The sequence below is a fragment of the Suncus etruscus genome, chromosome 14 (genome assembly GCF_024139225.1).
Source record: "Suncus etruscus isolate mSunEtr1 chromosome 14, mSunEtr1.pri.cur, whole genome shotgun sequence".
In the NCBI taxonomy this organism is placed as follows: Eukaryota; Metazoa; Chordata; class Mammalia; order Eulipotyphla; family Soricidae; genus Suncus; species Suncus etruscus.
In genome coordinates this window covers 24,627,641-24,650,261 of record NC_064861.1, presented here as the reverse complement: position 1 = coordinate 24,650,261, position 22,621 = coordinate 24,627,641, and the positions used below count along the sequence as shown (strand labels likewise).

Below are 22,621 nucleotides of genomic sequence, written 5' to 3'. Positions count from 1 at the left end.
TATCTTCTCTATTCTGAAGCATCAAGAGAGATACCAGTTATACTGATTATATGCAGTCAGGCCTGCTTTCACACTTAGAAAGCTCAGTGCTGGGGCCGGAGAGATAGCATGGAGGTAAGGCGTTTGCCTTTCATGCAGGAGGTCATCGGTTCGAATCCCAGCGTCCCATATGGTCCCCCGTGCCTGCCAGGAGCAATTTCTGAGCCTGGAGCCAGGAATAACCCCTGAGCACTGCCGGGTGTGACCCAAAAACCAAAAAAAAGAAAGCTCAGTGCTTTCCTGAGAATTAGATTCCTAGACTGCAAGAGTATATTTACTAGTGAGGAGGGTGGTACCTGGGGAAAAAGGAAGAATGAGCTTACTGATGGGTAAGAGATAGACAGATGAATCAATCAGTTGATTGATTCAATCGCCATGTTCATTTAGGCCTATCAGAACTCCTATAAACTAGGGTCAGCCTAATAGACTGTCAGATCCTAAGGCTCATCCTTTCTATTTGTTTTATTTTTGGTGTTTGCGCCTCATCTGGTGGTACTCGTGCTTTATTCCTACTCTGCTCAGGGATCACTCACTTCTCATGAGCTCACTTTCTCATTTCCTTTGAAGCAATCAAGGTTGCACATATGTTTGGCTTTGTGTAATGTTCGTTTTCTTTTCTTTTTTTTTTTACTTTCAAATATGTCATTCTTTGGTTTGTCATTATATAGATCAGAAAAAAATATGGAACGCTTCACGAATTTGCATTTCATCCTTGCGCAGGGGCCATGCTAATCTTCTCTGTATCGTTCCAATTTTAGTATATGTGCTGCCGAAGCGAGCACGTACTGTAATGTTCGTTTTTTTGTTTGTTTGCTTTTGGGTACACATGTTGCTCAGGGATTATTCCTGGCTCTGTATTCAGGAATCACTCCTAATGGGCTTTGATGACCATATGGGTGGGATGCTGGATATTGAACCAGGGTTGGCTATATGCAAGACAAACGCCTTACATGCTATACTATCACTCTAGCCCCTGCTCACACATTTTTAGATTTTGCTGTCCTGCTTCTTGGGATTTGTATTAAGTTCTGCTCACACATTTGGCCAGAGTTCACAGGTTTATACTCTAGTTGTGGATTGCTACTCACCAGGTTACACTTTCTGTTTATGTCATGGTCATTCTTTTGGATTTTTGGGTCACACCCAGTGGCGCTCATGGGTTACTCCTGGCTCTGTGCTCAGGAGTCACCCCTGGCAGGCTTGGGGGACCATATGATGCCGGAAATGGACCCACTGTCTCCTGGGTTGGCTGCATGCAACACAAATGCCCTACCGCTGTGCTATCACTCTGGCCCCTTTGGTCTCTTGTTTTTTTGGGGGGGGGTTGGTGGTGTGGTGCTTAGCAAGGGTGTGACCCCATTTTATGGCACTTAGATATATCTGTTATGTAGCTATAAATCACTTATGCTGTCAGAGGAATCTTGGAAAGAGCTGCCAGAATTGAACTCAATGCATGTAATCCAAGGGTTTGAACTTGTGATCTGGCACTTTCAAGGCTAGTTGCTCTGAGTTCTTGTATTTGGAGGGCCTTTCAAGTGTTTTGAAGCACCCCTATAAATAACTAAGGCCCTCTGATCAGACAAAATAATTTTTGTCAGAGTTTTCCGGTCTCTAAAAGTCAGGGAACTGAGGACAGATTAAGGGAATTAGAACAAGCAGAGGCATAATTTTAAACTGGGTGAAATTTGAGCCACAAGACCACGTACCATTAAAATTGCTCCCATCTTTGAGGAACCTTTGGTTATGTCAGTGCTTCTCAAATAGTGGGCGCGTTTGACCTTGGCAAACAGTCATAACAAGCTAAGCTCTGTGTGAATGTCTCTGGAGCTGAGAGTTGCTGTGTCCTGCTTCAAACCCCGCTTCGAAAAGCTATGCATTGCAAAACGTGCTCATTGTAGCCATTCATCCAGACATCACCTCTGATTAAAAATCAGCTCAAATTATTTTATATATTTTTGTTTTGCAGGTTAAAGTTTTTCAAATTATTTTAGATATTATTTTATATATTTTTGTTTTGCAGGTTAAAGTTTTTTTTTAAATAAAGATACTACTTACAGTCGCACGGGTGGGCGTAAAAAATGTTTTCTTCCTAGGGGGGTATGACAGAAAATAATTGAGAAGCACTGGGTTATGGCAACACGTCAGTTGCTTTGAGAAGTGCTGGCTTACCTGCCTAGTGCCTCCATCCAAACTAAGATCCAAACTGGGAGGAGGCAGGACAGCATGATTTTGGCCACGAAGATGCTAAGCAGCTTAAGCAGTGTGAGGGCTCCCTGCTGTTTCCAAGCCAGATTCTCAGGTGTGGGTATTTTTTTTTTTTTTTTTTTTTAGCTTCCTGACCAACCTGGTCCAGGGTTGTTGATAGTTGGGGTTCATCGAGCCACAGATGATTGGAATCCATCCTCCAAGTGGCAGAAGGAATTAAATATTTCTGGTACTCACCATAGATCAGAATCGGGGAAACACATAAATGTGGGTCCTAACTCGATGTAAAACTTCCAAGGTGGCTACTGACAGTGCAGCCGGCCCCAAACAAATATCACAGCGACTGGAAAATCACCGATTTGAAGACATGGCCCCCCCAAGCCCTCTCCAGACACTCAGCTAACAACCGACACTTCCGGGTGCGACCTTTCTTGCGTCACTTCCGGCCCCGCTGCGCCGCGGAACCCGCTGTTCGCGGAGCGTTCGAACGTCAACGGAACGCGACTCGGGCTCCGCTCCGGCGGTTCATGGAGCACGCGGAGGATGGGAGCGACACGGGGGACCCCGAGCTCACGGAAAGCTCGCCCCGGATCCGGGACACCCCGGAAGACCTCGTGCTGGAAGCGCCTGCCAGCGGGCTGGCGTTTCACCCCGCGCGCGACCTCCTCGCGGCCGGGGACGTGGACGGGGATGTGTTCGTGTGAGTGCGGTGGGCGCGGGGGCGGCGCTGGGCTCCCCGGACACTGCGGGCGTGGAGGAAGGCGCCGGGAGACGCAGCTGGCTGGACTCAGTCGTCGTGTTCCTGCCCGATCCCCCCCCCCCCCAACACACACACACACAGCTGGCCGGCACCTGGCGCCTTTGCCTTAAGGACCTCTCACGATTTCTAGTCTTGACCTGCAGCTGCTCGTCTCTGACCTTCCGGAAACTTCTTGGCCCTATTCCACAATAAACTTTGACTGGGATACAAATCTCAGCTTTTAGTTTCTATAAGTATTTATTCTTTGGTTTTTGGGTCCCACCCGCCAGCGCTCAGGGGTTCCTCCTGGTTCCACGCTCAGAAATCACTCCTGGCAGACTCGGGACACATTATGGGGTGCCGGGATTCGAACCACAAGACAAACGCCTTACCTCCATGCTATCTCTCTGGCTTGAGTTTATAAAATGTTGATTGCAGCGCTAATGAGCCATGATTGGGGCGAGGTAAACAGTGTTCTGAAAAGTAACACAGACCATTTTGCATTTTGTTCTTTTTTTTTTTTTTTTTTTTTTGATTTGGGGCCACACCCGGTGACGCTCAGGGATTACTCCTGGCTTGGGGGACCATATGGCATGCCTGGGATCGAACCGAGTTTCCTTCTGTGTCTGCCGCGTGCCAGGCAAACGCGCCCTGCCGCTGCGCTATCGCTCCGGCCCCATTAATTTTAACTTATGATTATGGAGCAGGGTAGGTGATCGGTACCCTTGACCTTTTTCTTTTTTAAACTTTTTTTGTGAGACGAGTTTGGCCACACCTAGTGATGTTCAGGTCTTACTTCTGCCCTAGGTGGATCTCTTTTTTTTTTTTTTTTTTGGTTTTTGGGCCACACCCTGTGACGCTCAGGGGTTACTCCTGGCTATGAGCTCAGAGGTTGCTCCTGGCTTCTTGGGGGACCATATGGGACGCCGGGGGAGCCGGGGGATCGAACCGAGGTCCGTCCTAGGCTAGCGCAGGCAAGGCAGGCACCTTACCCCTAGCGCCACCGTCCGGCCCCTAGGTGGATCTCTTAAGTCCTCTGGGGAAGACCAACCCAGGGATCCAACCCAGGTCAGTGACGAGCAAGGCAAATATCCTATCTCCTGTATTATCAGTATAATTCCAGGTCGCCCCCATTACATTTATTTGGGGGTATCTTAAGCATTTCAGGAGCTCTTAGGGACACTTCCACTAATACTTGACGTGGCTGTCCTCAAACTATGGCCTGGGGGCCACATATTGTATTTGTATCTGTTTTGTTTCTTCATTGCAAAATAAGATATATGTAGTGTGCATAAGAATTCATTCATAAGTTTTGTTTTTACTATAGTCAGACCCTCCAATGGGCTGAGGGACAGTGAACTGGCCCCCTGTTTGAGGACCCCTGGTAGACAGTCAATGTGGTGCTTAGGGGTGATCAGGGCCAAACCTGGCTGTGCTTAGGAAGTTCCTGGCTGTGCTTAGGGTCCCATGCTGGGCACCAAACTCAAGACTTTTAAGCAACATCCCAGGCCAGACAATGATTTTTTTTTCCTTTGGATGGTGGGGAGAGGTCTCAAAAGTCACCTGTGCAGATATATTTTTAATTAATGTATATTGAATGAAGAAAATTAAAATTTAATATTTAAAATACTTTATATTATTTCTATTTTTGGTTTCTGAGTCACACCCGGCAGCGCTCAGGGGTTACTCCTGGCTCTACGCTCAGAAATCACTCTTGGCAGGCTCGGGGAATCATATGGGATGCCGGGATTCAAAATACTATCCTTCTACATGCAAGGCAAATGCCCTACCTCCATGCTATCTCTCCGGGCCCCATTCGTGTTCTTTTAAAATTGAAAGTGGAATATGGGTAATCTGGAGATGGTTTAATTACTTAAGGCTCTTGCCTAAGAAATACAAGATTATGAGTTCAAACGCCAGAGCCACCACCTGTGCCGAGGTATTCAGACAGTTTGACTGTTTTTGATCCCCCGTGAAGAACTGGGAGATGGCTTAGTGGCTTAAAGTTTTCTGGGCAAGTGCAAAGCCTCCAGTTCAAACCTCAGTGATATCTACACTCATTTAAATGATCCTGATTGCTGTCTTTAGAGGTCTGTCTGTACCCAGATAGGGCTGAGAGAATGGCTTATTGGCTTACTTTTTTTTGGCGGGGGTGGGTTGGGGTGGTGGAACTAAGAAGGAAGCCCAGGGGTTACTATTGGCTCTGCTTCAGGTATCACTCCTGGCATTGCGTGAAGGACATAAGGGTTATTGAGAATCAGACTTGGTTTGGATCCCTGCAAGGCAAGTGCCCTATCCGCTGTACCGTACTATCACTCCAAGGCGACTTAGTGTCTTGGAAATTGTCCACGTGTAGCCATGACCTTAATCCTTGGTGCTGTGCTTATAGCAGTGATCTTGATGGCTCTGTGGTCTGGGGTCCTCAGTGGGAAGAATGTGAAAGGGGCAAGTCTCAGGGATGGAACACATACTTTCCATGTGGGAACCCCAGGTTTGATCCTCAACACTATGGGAAAGTGCTAGGACCTTAGGACCTTATTGTGGTTAAAAACACCACAGGGTCTGTCCAGAGAGATAGCATAGAGGTAGGGCGTTTGCCTTACATGTAGAAGGACAGTGGTTTGAATCCTGGCGTCCCATATGGTCCTCTGAGCCTGCCAGGAGCAATTTTGAGCGTAGAGACCGGAGTAACCCGAGTGCTGCCAAGTATGATCCAAAAACCAAAAAAAAACCCCCAAAACCAAAAATGTGGAAAAATGAATAAGCTAATTGAGCTTGGTGGTGTGCAAATAGGAATTCCTAGTGGGTAGAAGTTGGCAATTTGGTCTCTATGCTCAAGTGTTCTAGGTGGGATCTGGGGTCATTCACGCTTCTGTCTCCTCAGCTTTTCCTATTCCTGCCAAGAAGGAGAAACTAAGGAACTCTGGTCTTCAGGTCACCACCTCAAGTCTTGCCGAGCAGTGGTTTTCTCTGCAGATGGGCAGCGTAAGTGTCTGGGGAAGGCAGTCAGCAATGTGGTGTTGAATAGGGAGCAGTGAGCAGCACCATGACCCGGGTCCCTTTTCCCCCAGAACTTGTTACTGTCTCCAAGGACAAGGCCATCCATGTGCTAGATGTAGAACAGGGCCGACTAGAAAGACGCATTTCCAAAGCTCATAGGTAAGGGGACTAACCAGACATTGAGGTGAGGGGTAAGGATGAAAAATGCTGTAAGATCTGTATTGTATTTCTAGTGCCCCCATCAACAGTCTGCTGCTGGTGGATAAGAATATTATGGCCACTGGGGATGACACAGGTGGTATCCGGCTCTGGGATCAGCGGAAGGAGGGCCCCTTAATGGATATGCGACAACATGAGGAGTACATTGCTGATATGGCTCTGGATCCGGCCAAGAAACTGCTCCTGACAGCCAGGTACAATTTAAAGCTCTCTGCTCCTGTGCTAAGTGTAGTGTCTCCCTTCCTGGAGGCCTCTGGCCAGACCTGTGGCTCTGTCTCTACAGTGGGGACGGCTGCCTTGGCGTCTTCAACATCAGGCGACACCGGTTAGAAGTGCTTTCAGAGCCTCAGTCTGGAGACCTGACCTCTGTCACCATCATGAAAGTATATCTGGGGATGGGGTTCCAGAGGGAATGGGGAGTCAAGGGACCTGGTCTGAAAAGCTCCACAAAAGTAGTTTTCCCCATGTCCCTGCAGTGTGGGAAGAAAGTGGCCTGTGGCTCCAGCGAAGGTACTATCTACCTCTTCAACTGGAATGGATTTGGGGCAACAAGTGACCGTTTTGCTTTAAGAGCTGAGTCGATTGACTGCATGGTTCCTATCACTGAGAGTCTGCTGTGTACCGGCTCCACCGATGGCATCATCAGGTAAGAGAAGCCAGCAGTCCCCAGGTCACACAGGAGGGCCAGGCACATCCAGCCAGTGCCACCTCTTTCTCTTTCAGGGCTGTGAACATCCTGCCCAATCGAGTGATAGGCACTGTGGGCCAGCACGCAGGGGAGCCTGTGGAGGAGCTGGCACTCTCCCATTGTGGCCGCTTTCTGGCTAGCAGTGGTCATGACCAACACATAAAGTTTTGGGACTTGGCCCAGCTGCGGGCTGTGGAGGTGAATGACTACCGTCGGCGCAAGAAAAAAGGAGGACCACTGCGGGCCTTGAGCAGCAAAGCCTGGAGCACAGATGACTTCTTTGCAGGACTCAGGGAGGAGGGACAGGATTCCATGACACAGGAGGAAGAGAGTGAGGATGATAGTGACTGAGGCCAGGTTGGATTCAAGACAGCTCCTCACAGAACAGAGTTCTTTCCCTAGCTGCAGCTTTCTCAAGAGGCTCTGATCATATCGCCCTTTTGTGGAGATGGGGGCACCGCCAGTCGGGGACCTGCATTCCTCACAGTACCTGCTCACCCCTACCAGTGGAAAGCAAGCCCACAGCTGGACAAGACAGCATGGACATAGGTGTACAACAAACACGAGTTTAATATAAATACAAACCAGCATAGAAAAACTCCAAACTGTACATAAACCAACAATTGGAATGCTACTACTAATGAGACAAAGGGGATATTTCTGACCCTCTGGCTTAGCCAGCCTCCAAATAAAAGCCAACAAAGAGGGCAAACAAAAGCAAAGATTCATGTTAAACTACTAAGGGAAGGAGAACTGGGTGTGGGTACATGGTATATGTGTGTCTCAAAGAGTGGCCAAGGAAGACCCTGGGGTCCAGTCCAGTCCCTACCCTGGGCTGAGGGGATAAGGGCCTATCCCACAGTATAACCAGACCCAAGGTATCCCCATTTAGGAAGTGGCTGCCAAGCTTAGGACAGGACCTGAGCTCTGCTCTTGGGGTGAGATGGTAGCTGCCCAGGCCTGCTGGGTTGGAGATCGACACAGGCTTTGCGTCCTTGATCAGGCTGTCTTCAGGGAAGATGTGTCACTGATGAACCATGGTATCTAATTCAGCCCCAGAAAACTGCAGGTGGCTAGCTCCAGACTCATTCATTGCCTCCAGCAGCCGTGCCGACACAGCATCTTTGGCCACCTCGTGTGCATCCTGCCCATTGTGGGCCAGCATGACCCAGATGAGACCACTAAAGGGCACTGGATAGCCAGGAATCACCACCTGATACCAGAAGCGATGCCAGCCAGTGTGGCCTGCACCCAAACACTTAGTGAGGAACACTGGGCTGCCCAGCTTCATCCGATGGCACAGAAGCTGCAGGGCAGCCCGAGCTCCTTGAGACTCTAGGCTGGCTCTGGCCAGGGCCAGCTGGCTGCCCTCTGGCTGTAGGCAAGACAGGGAGGGGCCCACTAGCTGCTGGCGGAGTCGCTGCTTCAGGTCTGGCTTGAGCCACTCCACTGCTACTTGCTCTCCACAGAGGCGTGACTGCCCTGAGAGGAAGAGAGACAAGTGCAATCAAATCTCTAGGCCCAAGCCTGCAGATACTGTGGGAGTCCTGGGGTGTCACAGAGACCTGGGTTTTTATGGAGGGTGAGTCACCTTGGCTGTGACTAAGGCCTCACTCCTGGCTCAGGAATTACTCCTTGCTGTAATCCAAACCAGCTAGGTCCAGGGGATGAAACCAGGTCCTCCCATTCCCACTGTGTTATTTTTCAGCTTCCCCACTTCCTGGAGATGTGACTTGGGCCAGTTAAAAGACTTCTTCAGTTTTGTTTGTTTATAAGAAGGTGTAGTGTTAGCTACCTTTTTACAAGTTTCCTGGGATAAGATAGTTGAAGGCTTTATGTGCCAAGTACTGTTAAATTCTCACATCAATTTGTGAAAGCATATTCTTCCTTGATAAAAGGGGGACTCAGCAGATAAAAAGGACTAGGTAAAAGGCTTAGTTGGCCTGCCTGAGGCAAGTCAATGTCTCAAATGTAGTTTTCTGGCCTCTCATTGGATGCTGAATGTTCAGAGATAAGGCACCATAAATCTAAAAATCAGCTCAAATGCATAATAAAAGACTGCCAACTCAGGCCTGTTCACCCCCAAGCTCTTGCCATTTTGGCCCCAAACCACGGCCCTGCCACCCCGCCCTCCCGCCGCTTCCAACCCCCTACCCTACCTTCCACCAGGGCCTTTTTGGCCATAGCGGCGGCGCGGTGCGAGCTGAACTTGAGCAGCGCTATCTGCGTGGGCGCGGGCCCCGGGCTGGGCAGCAGCAGCGCCTCCTGCAAGCCCGGCCCCATCGGCTGCAGCGCGAGCAGCAGCGCGCCCCGGCTCAGGGCCTGCGGCAGTCCGTCCACGCTCAGCTCGCACTTCTCCGTGCTGCGGCACACGAGCAGCGAGCAGGCCGGCCGCAGCTGGTGATTGTGCAGCGTGGCGATGGCGGCCTGGGCGCCGCGCCGCGAACTGTAGCGCGCGTAGGCGAAGCCGCGGTTCAGGCCGCTGAAGGTCATCATCAGGCGGAACTCGTAGAGGCGGCCCACGCGCTGGAACAGCGGGATCAGCTGGTGCTCGTACACGTCCTGCGGCAGCCGCCCGATGAACACCTCGGACCCGGCCGGCGGCGGGCTGCCCACCCAGCCTGCGCGAGAGGCGTGGGGCGGGCTGTTGGCAAGCATCCGTGAAATGGGCCGAGTGCGTGCCGAGCACTGGAGCTGGGCTCCGGGGCCCAGGGAAGAGCCGATGCACTTCCGAGGCCGGCCCCTTTCCCCGGCAGGGGCGGTGTGGGGGCTGCGTGGGGAGCGCAGACAGAACCCCCCAAGTGCTGGGAGGCGGGGCCCGGAGAGGACCTTGGGGGGTTCTGATCCAGCTCCTCACCACCCTCCCTCCTCTCCCATCCCCCCAAGGGCCCGGGTCCGTGTACCTGGGGGCGGCCCGCCGTACTTCCTCTGTCCGTTCACCTGCACCAGGCGGATGCCCGTCTCCCTGACCCAGGCTTCCAGCGCCGCCTTGTTCTCTGAATTCACTCGCTCACACCAGAGCTGCGGGGCCCAAGGGCAGGTGGGAATGGCGGATCGTCCCCAACGACGCCCGCCACACCGGGGGAACCTGGAGCCCCGACTCCCGGTGCGCGGGGAGCCCCGGGTGTCGTCCACCTCTTACCTCGCACTCCCGCTTGGACTGCATGGCTCTCCTGCTGGGCTGCTGGCAACCCCGTCCAGCCTCCTCCCGCTACTCCTCCCGCACTCTGGAAGTTTCCAGACCCTCCAACCCTCCACCCTCCCCTGCAGCGCTCATTGGCCCGGAACACGTCCCCGCCTCCGGGGCAGGGGGCTGGGCGGAGGCGCCCCTACACGTGAACCTCGGACGGAGGCTCGAACACAGGTGTGGCCCATCCGGCGGTACCCAATGCTTTGCCTGCAGCAGAGCTCTGGGCCTCCCATTCCTTAAGAATTTGCCAGGGAATATGCACCCTTCCCTGGCTCCCACTGTCAGCCCCTTTGTCACCGCTGGTGGTCCGAATGGAAGGCCCAAACTGATGGGGAAGACGAGAGCAACTGGCAACATTGATGGGAGCAGGCTCCAGTAGTTTAGCATTTATTGGACCTTTGGCGATGTTTGTGGGACATGGCTCCTGTTTATAGGGCGCTGCAGATGGAGGCCATCTTAGGCTCCTTCCCTGCAGCCAGGCCCAGGGAGGGAGGATCGACAGGACTAAATCTTCTGGGCCTTCTATGCAAATTATCAATTAAATAATAATTTTTTAAAAGTCTCCGTTCTGGCCATTCTTCAGGTCTTGCTGGCTGTGAAAGGGCATTGTAGTTTCTCACATGGCGCTGGACCTGCTTTCCTCTGAGGATCGCTGGTTGGTCAACAGATGCTCCCGGAATGGCTCGTTCTCCGTTTGATCTCCTCCACCAGGTCTTCTCTTCGGACGTCCACCTGGCCAGGAGGTTAGAAAGTGGCATGAGCTGTCTGCTCCACTGTAGAGGGCCTACAGCTTCCTCTCCACATCACTATTGGCTCAACTGGGAACAGGACGCCAAACACTGCAGGGCGGACAGTGTTTCTTGGGGAAGCATAAGTCAAGTGGTGCTTGTGGAGACGGAGCCCTTATAACCACCTGCCCAGGTCTTCAGTGGACACTGACCTGCCAGCACAGCAGAATCTATTCCTCAGCCTTCTGACCAGTTCACTCACCTCTTCCCTGCTGGTCACTGAGCGGAGCTTGATGACTCCTTCTTTGAGCTCCTGCTCCCCGACAATGGCCACTAGGGGGATGCCCGTCTCTTCACAGTACTGCAGCTGATTCAGTAACTTGGGATTCTTCTTGTAGAGCAGCTCTGCCTGCAGGGCACCAGGGCAGAAAATGAAGGCTGGATTTGCAGTCCTGAGGAAACCTCAGGGTGACCTCTGCTGATTCCACCCCAAGAACTTAAGAGGAACGGCAGCATGACTGAGGATGAGCTTTCTTTTTTTGGAGGCTTGGGCCACAACTGGAATTGCTCAGGTGCTACTCCTAGGGTCCAGGCTGTGCTGAGGATGGAACCCACATGCCAAGGTTTGGGAGCTCTGATTTACTCTGTGCCCAGCATTCCCAAGTGTGCTGCCTCCTCTACCTTGATCCCAGCATCCCATAGCTCTGCAACAAGCTTCAGTCTCTCTTCCAGCAGCTTCTTCTGTGCAGATGCGACAAGAACTTGTGTCCCTGTGGTCCTCACCTTCTCCTCCAAAGCCTAGGGACAGGACAGATGAGAGTTAGGGAGCTGGGAAACCCTTTACACCTTCAAGGAACTAATTGAGTTAGGAGCTAGAGTGATAGTACAGTGGGGATGGTGCTTGCTTTGCACATGGCCAACTCAAATTTGCTCCTCAGGATTCCATATGGTCCCCAGAGCCCCACCAGGACAGGTCGCTGAGCACAGAGCCAGTGTTCTGAGCATTGCTGGGTATGGCAAAAAAGAAAAAGAAAAAAAGAGTAATCTTAGATCAGGTCTCTTAAGACCAGGCTCCAATCAGTGAACATGTCAATTTGGCATATGGTAGCACTCACTGTTGGAAGAGAGGAGAAATGAACTGTCTAGCCTGTATATGGGACTGGTCAAAATGAGTAACATGAAGAAAAGGCAAAGGGAACGTTATGTGTAATTACTTTAAGCTCATCTCCATGGGGTGTGGGGAAAATGCTGCTGTTGCCCCTTCTTTTTCTGGAAAACAATTTGCATAGTTCTTATAACACAACTCTGGATCAGAACAGTAACCTCAATTTGGAAACAAGGGTGGTTTCCACTCAAGAGAAAAAGATGGAAGCTTGGGCCTACGGTGACCTGCATACTCCCCTGGGGGTGAAATGCAAACAGGCCATTAAGAGTGACAGCACAAAAGATAGTGTGAGGTGGTGAGGGTCTTCCCTGGTGTGACCTGTGATGCCAGAGTTAAGGCATCTGCTTAGTATCACAGAGAGACAGTTCCCACTAAGTGCTAGAAGCCTTCATGATTCATCTTGGGGAAATCATTTGCTTTTAGGCCCTTTGTCTGAACAATGTAAATACTAAAAGTAGTTCTTGTCAGAGCACACTTGTGAGAATTTTATTAGATAACACATAAAAAACATTACCACAGAGTGGCAGAATATTAAAAATTTTGTAACACGAAAATCATCTGGGGCCCAGAGAGATAGCACAGTGGCATTTGCCTTGCAAGCAGCCGATCCAGGACCAAAGGTGGTTGGTTCGAATCCCGGTGTCCCATATGGTCCCCCGTGCCTGCCAGGAGCTATTTCTGAGCAGACAGCCAGGAGTAACCCCTGAGCACCGCCGGGTATGGCCCAAAAACCAAAAAAAAAAAAAAAAAAAAAAATCATCTGGGGGACCAGAGAGGTAGCACAGCGGTAGGGAGATTGCCTTGCACACAGCCGATCCAGGATGGATGGTGGTTCGAATCCCGGCATCCCATATGGTCCCAAGCCTGCCAGGAGTGACTTCTGAGAGCAGAGCCAGAAGTAACCCTGAGCACCGCTTGCTGTGAGCCCAAAACAAAACAAAACAAACAAAAAAGAAATTTAAAAAAAATCATCTGGGTCTTTGGATGAACCAGTGGAGATTCCCAACAGCCTTTAGGGAAGCAGGGATCAGAGCAAAGGATTCTGTGCAAAAAGAATGATCAGAGATCCATAAAGCTGGCCATGAATGGAGTGGCACTCAATGAAGAACAGCAATTGTTCTTTCTCATTTTGGGCCAAATATGCTCCCTTCCCAAAGCATCACCCCTTTTCCCCTAGAGATCAAGGAAGATAGATTGTTGGATACCCACACCTACCTGTCACTGTCTTCTGCCCACCCCTAGGACTTACCTCCAGCCTCTGCTCCACAATAGAGAAGATCCGCTCCACTCCCACGCTGAGCCCCACACAAGGCACCTTGCGCCCTTTAGGGTCAAACATGCCCACCAGTCCATCATAGCGCCCTCCAGCGGCAACACTGCCCACACCCATGGGCTCTTCCCCTTCCCTGGCTGGGGTCTGCAGAAGCACAGCCTCATAGATCACCCCAGTATAGTAGTCCAGACCTCTGGCAAGGCTCAGGTCAAAGGAGATCTGTGAGGAGAAGAGCAGGGGCTCAGAAGATGAGGGTCCATGCCCCAGGAGGCTAAGCGAAGGGCTGCAATCCTCAACCAACTCACCTTGTCACAGACACCAAGCAGTGTCAGATACTCAAACAACAGCTTCAGGTCTCCTAGGCCCTCCAAGGCCTGCTTGTTTTGGGACAGTTTAGAATCCTGAAGCAGCTGCTCAATCAGGGATATGCCACCTGGGAAGAGATTTTTGAGCAGAAATGAGTATTAGATGGACAAAGGAGGGCTTCACATGCCTGCCTGGAATATGCCTGTTCATGGCAACACACCCACCCACAGCAATACACATTCCCTTCTCCCTCATACATACTATCTTCCCTTCTCTCCTTCAAACACATCTCTTTCCAGTCTTTCTCTCATATACACAACATGCATACACTCTTCTCCCCTTCCACACTTCCCCCCCATACACATAAGCTTCAACACTGAGGGCTGGGCAGGGCTGCAAGGGGACAGTCTGTTCTTTACCATGCTGCTGGACGTAGACCCCGATGCTGTCAGCCACCTCTGGTGCAAGGCCTTTTTCTCCCACCATCTCATTCTTTACTTCCTCCCAGGACACCTGGGCAGACATAGACCAGTCAGAATCCCCCAGCCAGTAGGTGGGGACCATCATGAAGGGGAGGTTGAACTTGAACAAAGTGCCCTGGAGCCTATGACCTGGGGGGTGATCTTCCTGTCATATGAGAGACAGGGCCCTCATCCTCCTAATCCTGTTCTTCATTAGGGTTGAACAGGAACAGTGGAAGAGAAGCCCATGGGCCATTACCTTGTCCAGTTTGTCCACTGAGGAGCAGATGGTGCGGAACTTGCTGTCAGGAACACCACAAACAGCAAACATTCCATCAAGGATGCGCCGGTCATTTACCTGCAGGGAAGCGGGCTGTGAGCAAGTCTCTCTGCATGGGCCCAGGAGCCCAGAGCATTGAGCTTCTGGTTCTGCTGCACAAGCACTTTATCCAGTGTGAGGGCAGGCCCAGATATAAACACCCCCTACCCCCAGCACTGTTTAGCTCTGACCTTGATCAGGAAGTCACCGATCTGAAGGGAACTCAGGATTTCACACATAATTTTCAGGCATTCTGCGTCAGGAATCATGGGGTCAAACTGCCCAGCAATGTCAAAGTCCTGCAGGAAGAAGGGTCACAAAAGGCTGTCAGGGTTTTCAGTCCTAGGGTTTTCGGTCCTACATGGAGATCTAGGAGCACTACCCTCTCCCGAGGCCTTTCATAAGCATACCTAAGGCTACTCATCAGGCTGGGGAAAATCCTGGCACTTTTGAGGAGCTGCTCACCAGTCAGTCCCAGTTTCCATACCCTCTACTTGCCTATCCCATTGTTCTCCTTCATTTCCTTACTATTCTCTCTCCTGTGACACATTATCCTTATTCTGTCTCTGTTCATTCAAAAACTCTGCATCAATCTGGATAATTTGACACAGCAAATCCAAGTTCCCCATCCTTTCCTGTGATCCTAATATATGTGTATCTTTTGTACTGGGACCACACCGAGGCAATCAGGGGTCACTCTCAGCTGGGGACTAAGAAATCATCCCATGGGGCCAGAGCAGTTAGTAGCACAGTGGGAAGAGCGTTTGTCTTACACAAGACTGACTCAGTTTGATCTCTGACATCCCATATGGTCCCCTGAGCCTGCCAAGCGTGATTTCTGACTATAGAGCCAGGAAACCCATGAACACCACTGGTTGTGCCCCCCCAAAAAATAACAAAAAAGAAATGATCCCAGGCTCCTACATGCCAACTGTGCTTTCTCTCCAGCCCTGGTTAGCTTAATACAAAGAGCACTGTATCACCAAACTCATTTCATTGTTTGGAGGGGAGGGTGGCACTTGTGCCACATCAGGTGGTCCTTAGGATTTATTTATTCCTGGCTCTTTACTTGGGAGTCACTCAAGACAATGCCTAGGAGAATCATTCATACGCAAGGCAAGAGCCATAACCCCTGTACTGTCTCTCTAGCACAAAATTTGGCTCTCTCATTCCTCTGATCTTCCTGAGTGTTAAGGTTACTCATGTGTACAGTGTAGAGAATAATTCCTGTCCTCCCTCCCCTTCCCATAGGGTCTGAATGAAATCTTCATGAAAATACCAAAGATAGGGGTTGAAGAGATAGCATGGAGGTAAGGCGTTTGCCTTCCATGCAGAAGGTCATTGGTTCAAATCTCGGCGTCCCATATGGTCCCCCGTGCCTGCCAGGAGCAATTTCTGAGCATGGAGCCAGGAGTAACCCCTGAGCACTGCCAGGTGTGACCCAAAAGCCACAAAAAAAAAAAAAAAAAAAAAAAAAAGGAAAAGAAAATACCAAAGATACTGGTAAGGTAGCATTTCTGGGACACTCAGCTTACTCAGGACACCATGAATATTCACTAACTTCTACTGACTCCAGACAGAGCCCACCCTGCCCCACAAACATACTCACACACTGGTAGAATTCGCGGTATCGGCCTCGGGTCATTGCTGGGTTATCCCGCCGATACACTTTTGCTATATGATAGCGCTTGATGTTGGTCAGTTTATTCATTGCCAAATATCGAGCAAAAGGAACCTGAAAGCAAAGAGTTAAGGAGAAAAGCCCTCCTACCTCAGTCTAAAGGTTGATTATCTTGGCCACAGAGCCTGGGGTGGAACCCCTCCCTAGACTGGAAAAACAACCCTCCCCCCAAAAAAAGAGTAACAGCATTGTGAACATCTGAAACAATCAATTTAATCAACATATGGGTAGCTGAAGCTCCAGGAAAGATGAAGGTGATTTTCTTTATGATGGTGACTGTTCAGGCTCTGCTGAACCTCACAAAGGTTAGGCACTGACCCAGAGGCAGAAAAGGGCTCAGCTGGACTCTGACAGAGCTTGGAGGAAATGAAATGTGTTGTTGGTCTATTAAGAAGAAATTTATGCACAGGACAGGGCAGGGAGAAGCTTTTTCGAGTCAGGGAAGTTGCAAGAGTCAGAACTGTGCCCTGACATAAGGTGTCATAAGGTTTCACTCAGAACTCAGACTTAACAGGCCATGTTCTGTCTAAGTCAGGGGTCTCAAACTCAAGGCCTGCGGGCCATTTGCGACCCTCCGTACAACATTTTGTGGCCCTGCCCTGGAGGAATCTTTTTCGTTTTGTTTTGTTTTAGTTGTTTGGGTCACACCCCCCAATGTTCAAGGCTTACTACTGACTTTGCACTCAAGGATCACACCGACTTTGCCTCCTGCATCACCCAAGTAAATTGAGTTTGAGACCCCTGGTCTAAGTCAATGTCCTGTTCTCAGCTTAAAGGAAATCTCTGATTGTCAAAGGCAAATTACTAGATTCTACCGATGTCTGACTGTCCACAGACCAGAGGCTAGAAATAGGCCCAACCACAGGAGGGCCAACACATTCCAGTGTCAAAAGCTCGAGCCAGAAAGGATACAGTGAGATCATAACGAAGGGACAGTAGCTCCCCACCCTGGTCCTTCAGGTCATAGATAAGCTTTGAGTCTTCCCCATACTTTCCAGTCAGTGTTTCCTAAAGAAAACATAAAGAAATGTGGTCACCATGAGGAATTTAACAATTACAGGATGAGCTGAACACTCTGGCCACATTCCCCCTACCCTCTACTCCAATGTTTACCTATTTGGTATAGTTACAACCAAAAACAAGACCTCATGTTTGTATTTTTCCTACTACTTTTCTATTTTATGAGAGCTGAAACATTTTTATGAGCTCCAAAGAGACCAGAGAAAACAAAGGGCAAATGTACATGACCTGCCTGTGAGAGGGCCAGGTCCATCCTGCGCACTTAATAGTTCCCAGGACATGAGGAGTGGTCCCTGCCCTCTTCCTAAGCACTGAGCTAGAAGACGAAAGAAACAGAAAGAAATGAAAAGAAAAGAAAAGAAAAGAAAAGAAAAGAAAAGAAAAGAAAAGAAAAGGAAGAAAAAGAAAAGGAAGAAAAAGAAAAGGAAGAAAGAGAAAGAGAAAGAAAAAGAAAAGGGGGCCGGGTAGGTGGCGCTGGAGGTAAGGTGTCTGCCTTGCAAGCCCTAGCCAAGGGGCCGGGCGGTGGCGCTAAAGGTAAGGTGCCTGCCTTGCCTGCGCTAGCCTTGGACGGACCGCGGTTCGATCCCCCGGTGTCCCATATGGTCCCCCAAGCCAGGAGCAACTTCTGAGCGCATAGCCAGGAGTAACCCCTGAGCGTCAAACGGGTGTGGCCCAAAAACCAAAAAACAAAAAAAAAAAAAAAAAAAAGAAAAAGAAAAGAGAAAGAAGGAAAAAAGAAAGGAAAGAAAGAAAGAGAGAGAGAAGAGAGAAGAAAGAAAGAAAGAAGAAGAGGAAAGAAAGAAAGAAAGAAAGAAAGAAAGAAGAAAGAAAGAAGAAAAGAAAGAAGAAGAAAGAAAGAAAGAAAGAAAGAAAGAAAGAAAGAAAAAAGAAAGAAGAAAGAAAGAAAAAGAAAGAAAGAAAGAGGGGCTGGAGAGACAGCATGGAGGTAAGGCATCTGCCTTTCATGCAGAAGGTCAGTGGTTTGAATCCCAGCATCCCATATGGTCCCCCAAGGGTGCCAGGGGTGATTTCTGAGCGTAGAGCATCCCATATGGTCCCCCAAGGGTGCCAGGGGTGATTTCTGAGCATAGAGCCAGGAGTAACTCCTGAGAGCTGCCGGGTGTGACCCAAAAACAAAAAAACAAAAAAAGAAAGAAGAAAGAAAGAAAGAAAGAAGGAAGGAAGAAGGAAGGAAGGAAGGAAGGAAGGAAGGAAGGAAGGAAGGAAGGAAGGAAGGAAGGAAGGAAGGAAGGAAGGAAGGAAGGAAGGAAGGAAGGAAGAGAAACTTATTTGGTGAGAAACACTGGATTTTCTTCCTAATTTTACTCTAGCAAATGTTAAATGATTATAAGTAAAAATAGTTTTATATTTCAGTACATATATTCGGGCAAATTATTAATTTTTGTTTTTTGGTCCACATTGGTGAAGCTAAGGACTTACTCTGCTCTGCTCAGGAATCACACCTGGCAGTGTCTAGGGATCAAATCTGGATTGGACACATACAGGGTAAGCACCATACCTGCTGTACTATCACTCCAGCGCCTACTTGGGCTCCACCACTGAGCTATAATCTTCAGCCAGTCAGGATTATTATCCATCTATGCACACATATAGTCTCTTGGGCCACACCCAGCAGGGTTTAGGAGCTATTTCTAGATCTGTGCTTGTGGTTTCTTCCTGTGGTATACACATACTCTCACATATCTCACATACTTTATATATGGTCTGCAGGTCAACATCTCAAGTTCAAGTGCCATGGAGCCGTACTGTTCTAAGACTTGTCATTAGGAAGCTACCGGTCATAGTCAAGCTAAATAAAATGTAGTTCTGTCCTTCCAAGTCAGTCCCATCCACCTTCCCAGTAGAGCAAATACAGCTTTTGTTTGTTTTGGGGCCACACCAAGCAGCGCTCAGGGGTTACTCCTGGCTCTACACTCAGAAATCACTTCTGGCAGGCTCAGGGGACCATATGGGATGCCAGGAACAGAACCCAGGTTGGGCTCTTATATGTGCATGCAAGGCAAATACCCTGCCACTGTACTATCGCTCTGGCCCACAAATATAGCTTTCTTCACAGCAGGAGACACACCTTTGCACCCTCACTCTAGTCAAACTGGCCCCACCCTTTTCTTATTTAATACCTTATAGTGTTCAGGGCTTACTCCTGCCTCTACACTCAGGAATCTCCCCTGGCAGGGTTAGGAGACCACATGGGATATCAGAGATCCAAATGATGTTGGCTGTCTATGAGGTAAGTGCACTACCTGCTGTATTTGTCATGCCTTTTCTTGTCCACAAACCCACTCTCCCACCATGCAGTCCCCTTCTCTGGCCCTCACCTTTAGTTCAAACACAGGCGTATCAATCACTTCTGCACCATGGCGCTTGAAGCAGCTAATGATGACATCAAACACCTTCTCCCGAACTGCCATTTGACGGGGACTGTAGTCTCGTGTGCCCTTAGGGTTAAATCAACCAATGAATCAGGGATGGGACTTAAAACAAAGTATAATGTTTAGATATCTATAATAAAAACTGTGAAACTTGGATTTTTCCTAGAAACCAATTCTAATAAGAGCACAGATAATTCCCTATTAATTACCAAGACTATCTTTTGAGGGGAGGAGGAAACCTGGTAATGATCATGGGTTTCTCCTGGCTCTGCACTCAGGAATTACTCCTGGCAGACTCAGGGGACCATATGAGATGCTGGAAGATCAAACCTGGGTGGGCCTTATGCAAGGCAAGTGCCATACCCACTGAGCTATGGCTCCAGACCTAGCTGTATTTTTTTCATTTTTTGGACCACACCTAGCAGTGATCTGGGCTTACTCCTGCCTCTGTGCTCAAGCAAGGCAAAATCCAGGGACCATATGTAGCATCAGGGATTGAATCTTGCTTGGTCACATACAAGGCAAGTATCTTACCTGCAGCACTATCCCTCTAAGCCCGTAATTTAGTGCTATTTCCAAGGATTTGTTTTTCTGTTTGTTTCTTTTAGGACCACACTTGGTTGTGCTTAGGGCTTAGTCCTAACTGCTCAGGGAGCACACCTGGCAGGGCTCAAGAGACTGGGTCACGGGACCAGAGAGATAGCACGGAGGTAAGGCATTTGCCTTTCATGCAGAAGGTCTATGGTTCGAATCCCAGCATCTCATATGGTTCCCTGAGCCTGCCTGGAGCGATTTTGCGCATAGAGCCAGGAGTAACCCCTGAGCGAGGCCAGGTGTGACACACACACCCCCAAAAAAAGACTGGGTCAGGGGCTGGAGCAATAGCACAATGGTAGGGCATTTGCCTCGCACATGGCCAACCCAGGACAGACCCAGGTTCAATTCCTGTCATCCCATATGGTCCCCAGAGCCCTCCAGACGTGATTTCTGAGCACAGAGCTAGGAGTAACCCTTGAGCACTGCTGGGTGACCCAAAAACAACAAAAAAGAGACCAGGTCAAACATATGCTAGGCAAGTGCCCTAACTGCTACAGTGTTTCCAGCCTGACATTGAGTCTGCTTAGAAAGAAATGGATGCAGGAATTTAGGAGTCCAAATAATTAAACTAAAATGGTGATATCTCAGTGTAACTCTCTTAGGGACTCAATTTCATGTACATTCATTGAATTTCAGGCACTCAGGCTCTCAGGGTAAATGTACCACTTGAATACCTAAAAATTAGCAGTAAATAAAACTGATAAATACCTGAACTGTAAATGGAACTAGATGAGAGAGTAAATCATTCCATTTATAGAATTTACAGAAAGTGGCATTTGAACTAAAATTCTGAGTGGGAATTGCCATAGTAATTCCACTTTATTCTCCCTATTTGGTTCTACTTATACAAATCTTTTTCTAGCTCCTAGAAATTACCACTGCTCTTTCCTCAGCTTGGGTTTTCATTCTCTACATGGATCTCTTTGCTTTAGCTCACAATCTTCCCCTAGCAACCAAGTGGGTCTCTATCATTTTTTTTCTTTTCAGTGGAGAACTGCACCTCACTCCCTTTGGGGTGCTATTCTGGCTCTGAGCCCAAGACGGACCACTGGTGGTCGTTTGGTGGCTCACAGGCAGTTTCCAGGAGTGGGCTTCCGGCAAAGCAATTGCCTTACTATCTCCAGTACTTACTTCGTGAGGCCTTCTTAGACTCCACATTGGCCATTATTTCTCTCAGAACATATTTGTTATTTTTGTATACCGCCAATGGCAATTTGAAACCACATATTCAGGAGTGGAAAATTTGTTACATTTTTTTTCTTCAGTGGAATGTAAGCTCCAGGAGGGCAAGCTATATATGTTTCACCATGGTACACTCAGTAAATATTTACTGAATGAAAGAGTAGCAGTGACACCCTTAGCACCCAGCTGGCCTAGTTCTGCCATCAATTAGCTCTCCCAGATTGACACCCTAGCAATCCATCCATTCTCGCAACAGGAGCAACTTTTTTTTTTTGTTTTTGGGTCACACCCAGCAGCGCTCAGGGGTTACTCCTAGCTCTATTCTCAGAAATCGCTCCTGGCAGGCTCAGGGGACCATATGGGATGCCGGGATTTGAACCACCAACCTTCTGCATACAAGGCAAACTCTTTACCTCCATGCTATCTCTCCGGCCCCAAGAAGCGACTTTTTGTCTGTCGTACTTGGCTGCCAGATCTGGTTCATGCTCATACTTCATGATCAGGAAAGCTGACGTACACATCTTTGTGAGTGGGATGTATCTCACTTTTCCATAAGCATCTGGTATTTACCCTGGGAGGGTTTTTTGTTTGTTTGTTTGTTTTGTTTTTGTTTGTTTTTGGGCCACACCCGGCGGTGCTCAGGGGTTACTCCTGGCTGTCTGCTCAGAAATAGCTCCTGGCAGGCTCGGGGGACCATATGGGACGCCGGGATTCCAACCAACCACCTTTGGTCCTGGGTCGGCTGCTTGCAAGGCAAACGCCGCTGTGCTATCTCTCCGGGCCCTACCTTGGGAGTTTTGAGCACAAACTTCGGTTTTCCTTCATCTGGGCCCAGCTGTGCCTTCAACTGCAGTAATTTCGCTACCTCCTCTTCGATCTGGTGAGGCAAAGCAGGAAAGAGACAGTCAACACCAGCCACTCCCTGTCTCCTCCGCCATTCATTCAAGTCTCCCTCCCGCCTCAAGATCTGGGGCCCGATCTTTGTCTCCCCGGCCTAGCACTGCTTCTCTTGGGTCGCAGCCGGGGTTACCTCCAGCCAGCCAGTGTGCTTCCTCCCAATTTGTACCCTTCTTCCCACATCCCTCCCTCTATACAGTCCATTCTGCCTGGCCCTCCTGGTTTGGCTCCCCCTTTGGTACTTGGGTGCACCTGTTCGGCGCCGGCCTTCTGCTGCTTGAGGGTCCGCACGCGCTCCCCTTGAAGTCGCACCAGCTCCTCCAGCGCTCCGCGTTCTGCCATCCTGGCAGCCACGAAGTACAGATCCGACAGGGCGGTGTGGCTCGGCGGTACCCGCCGCAGTCTAGGCTCGGAGGACTTCCGGCTATCGAGTTGTTTCCCCCCCCCCCAGCCTAGAACGGTTCCGGAGAGCCCAAGAGTCACTTCCGGTCGCTCCCGGCTGTGTCCGGAAGTGCGAGG

The 22,621-nt window shown here is 49.6% G+C and overlaps 3 protein-coding genes and 1 non-coding gene across 4 annotated transcripts; 1 reads left to right on the top strand and 3 right to left on the bottom strand.

Moving 5' to 3' along the window:
* The first annotated feature begins 352 nt into the window (after positions 1-352).
* WDR55 (WD repeat domain 55) lies at positions 353-7,606 on the top strand. Its single transcript, XM_049787347.1, has 8 exons — positions 353-368; positions 2,644-2,944; positions 5,868-5,968; positions 6,055-6,142; positions 6,217-6,396; positions 6,486-6,585; positions 6,679-6,848; positions 6,926-7,606. Exons 1-8 carry the CDS (start codon positions 353-355, stop codon positions 7,239-7,241), a joined length of 1,272 nt encoding a protein of 423 aa, XP_049643304.1. The 3' UTR covers positions 7,242-7,606.
* On the bottom strand, positions 715-821 carry LOC126028976 (U6 spliceosomal RNA). The gene has a single exon (XR_007502642.1). It is a non-coding gene; the product is annotated as a U6 spliceosomal RNA (small nuclear RNA).
* On the bottom strand, positions 7,443-10,056 carry DND1 (DND microRNA-mediated repression inhibitor 1). Its single transcript, XM_049787346.1, has 4 exons — positions 10,040-10,056; positions 9,794-9,990; positions 9,050-9,511; positions 7,443-8,372 (listed from the first exon to the last, which is right to left on the bottom strand). The coding sequence occupies exons 1-4, from the start codon at positions 10,054-10,056 to the stop codon at positions 7,915-7,917; spliced, it is 1,134 nt and encodes a 377-aa protein (XP_049643303.1). The 3' UTR covers positions 7,443-7,914.
* Positions 10,057-10,451: 395 nt separating this feature from the next.
* HARS1 (histidyl-tRNA synthetase 1) lies at positions 10,452-22,592 on the bottom strand. Its single transcript, XM_049786008.1, has 13 exons — positions 22,355-22,592; positions 21,993-22,082; positions 19,373-19,492; positions 16,926-17,021; positions 15,942-16,067; positions 14,524-14,631; positions 14,273-14,371; positions 13,972-14,065; positions 13,552-13,679; positions 13,223-13,465; positions 11,490-11,606; positions 11,071-11,217; positions 10,452-10,812 (listed from the first exon to the last, which is right to left on the bottom strand). Exons 1-13 carry the CDS (start codon positions 22,442-22,444, stop codon positions 10,741-10,743), a joined length of 1,530 nt encoding a protein of 509 aa, XP_049641965.1. The 5' UTR covers positions 22,445-22,592; the 3' UTR covers positions 10,452-10,740.
* Between the last annotated feature and the right edge of the window lie 29 nt (positions 22,593-22,621).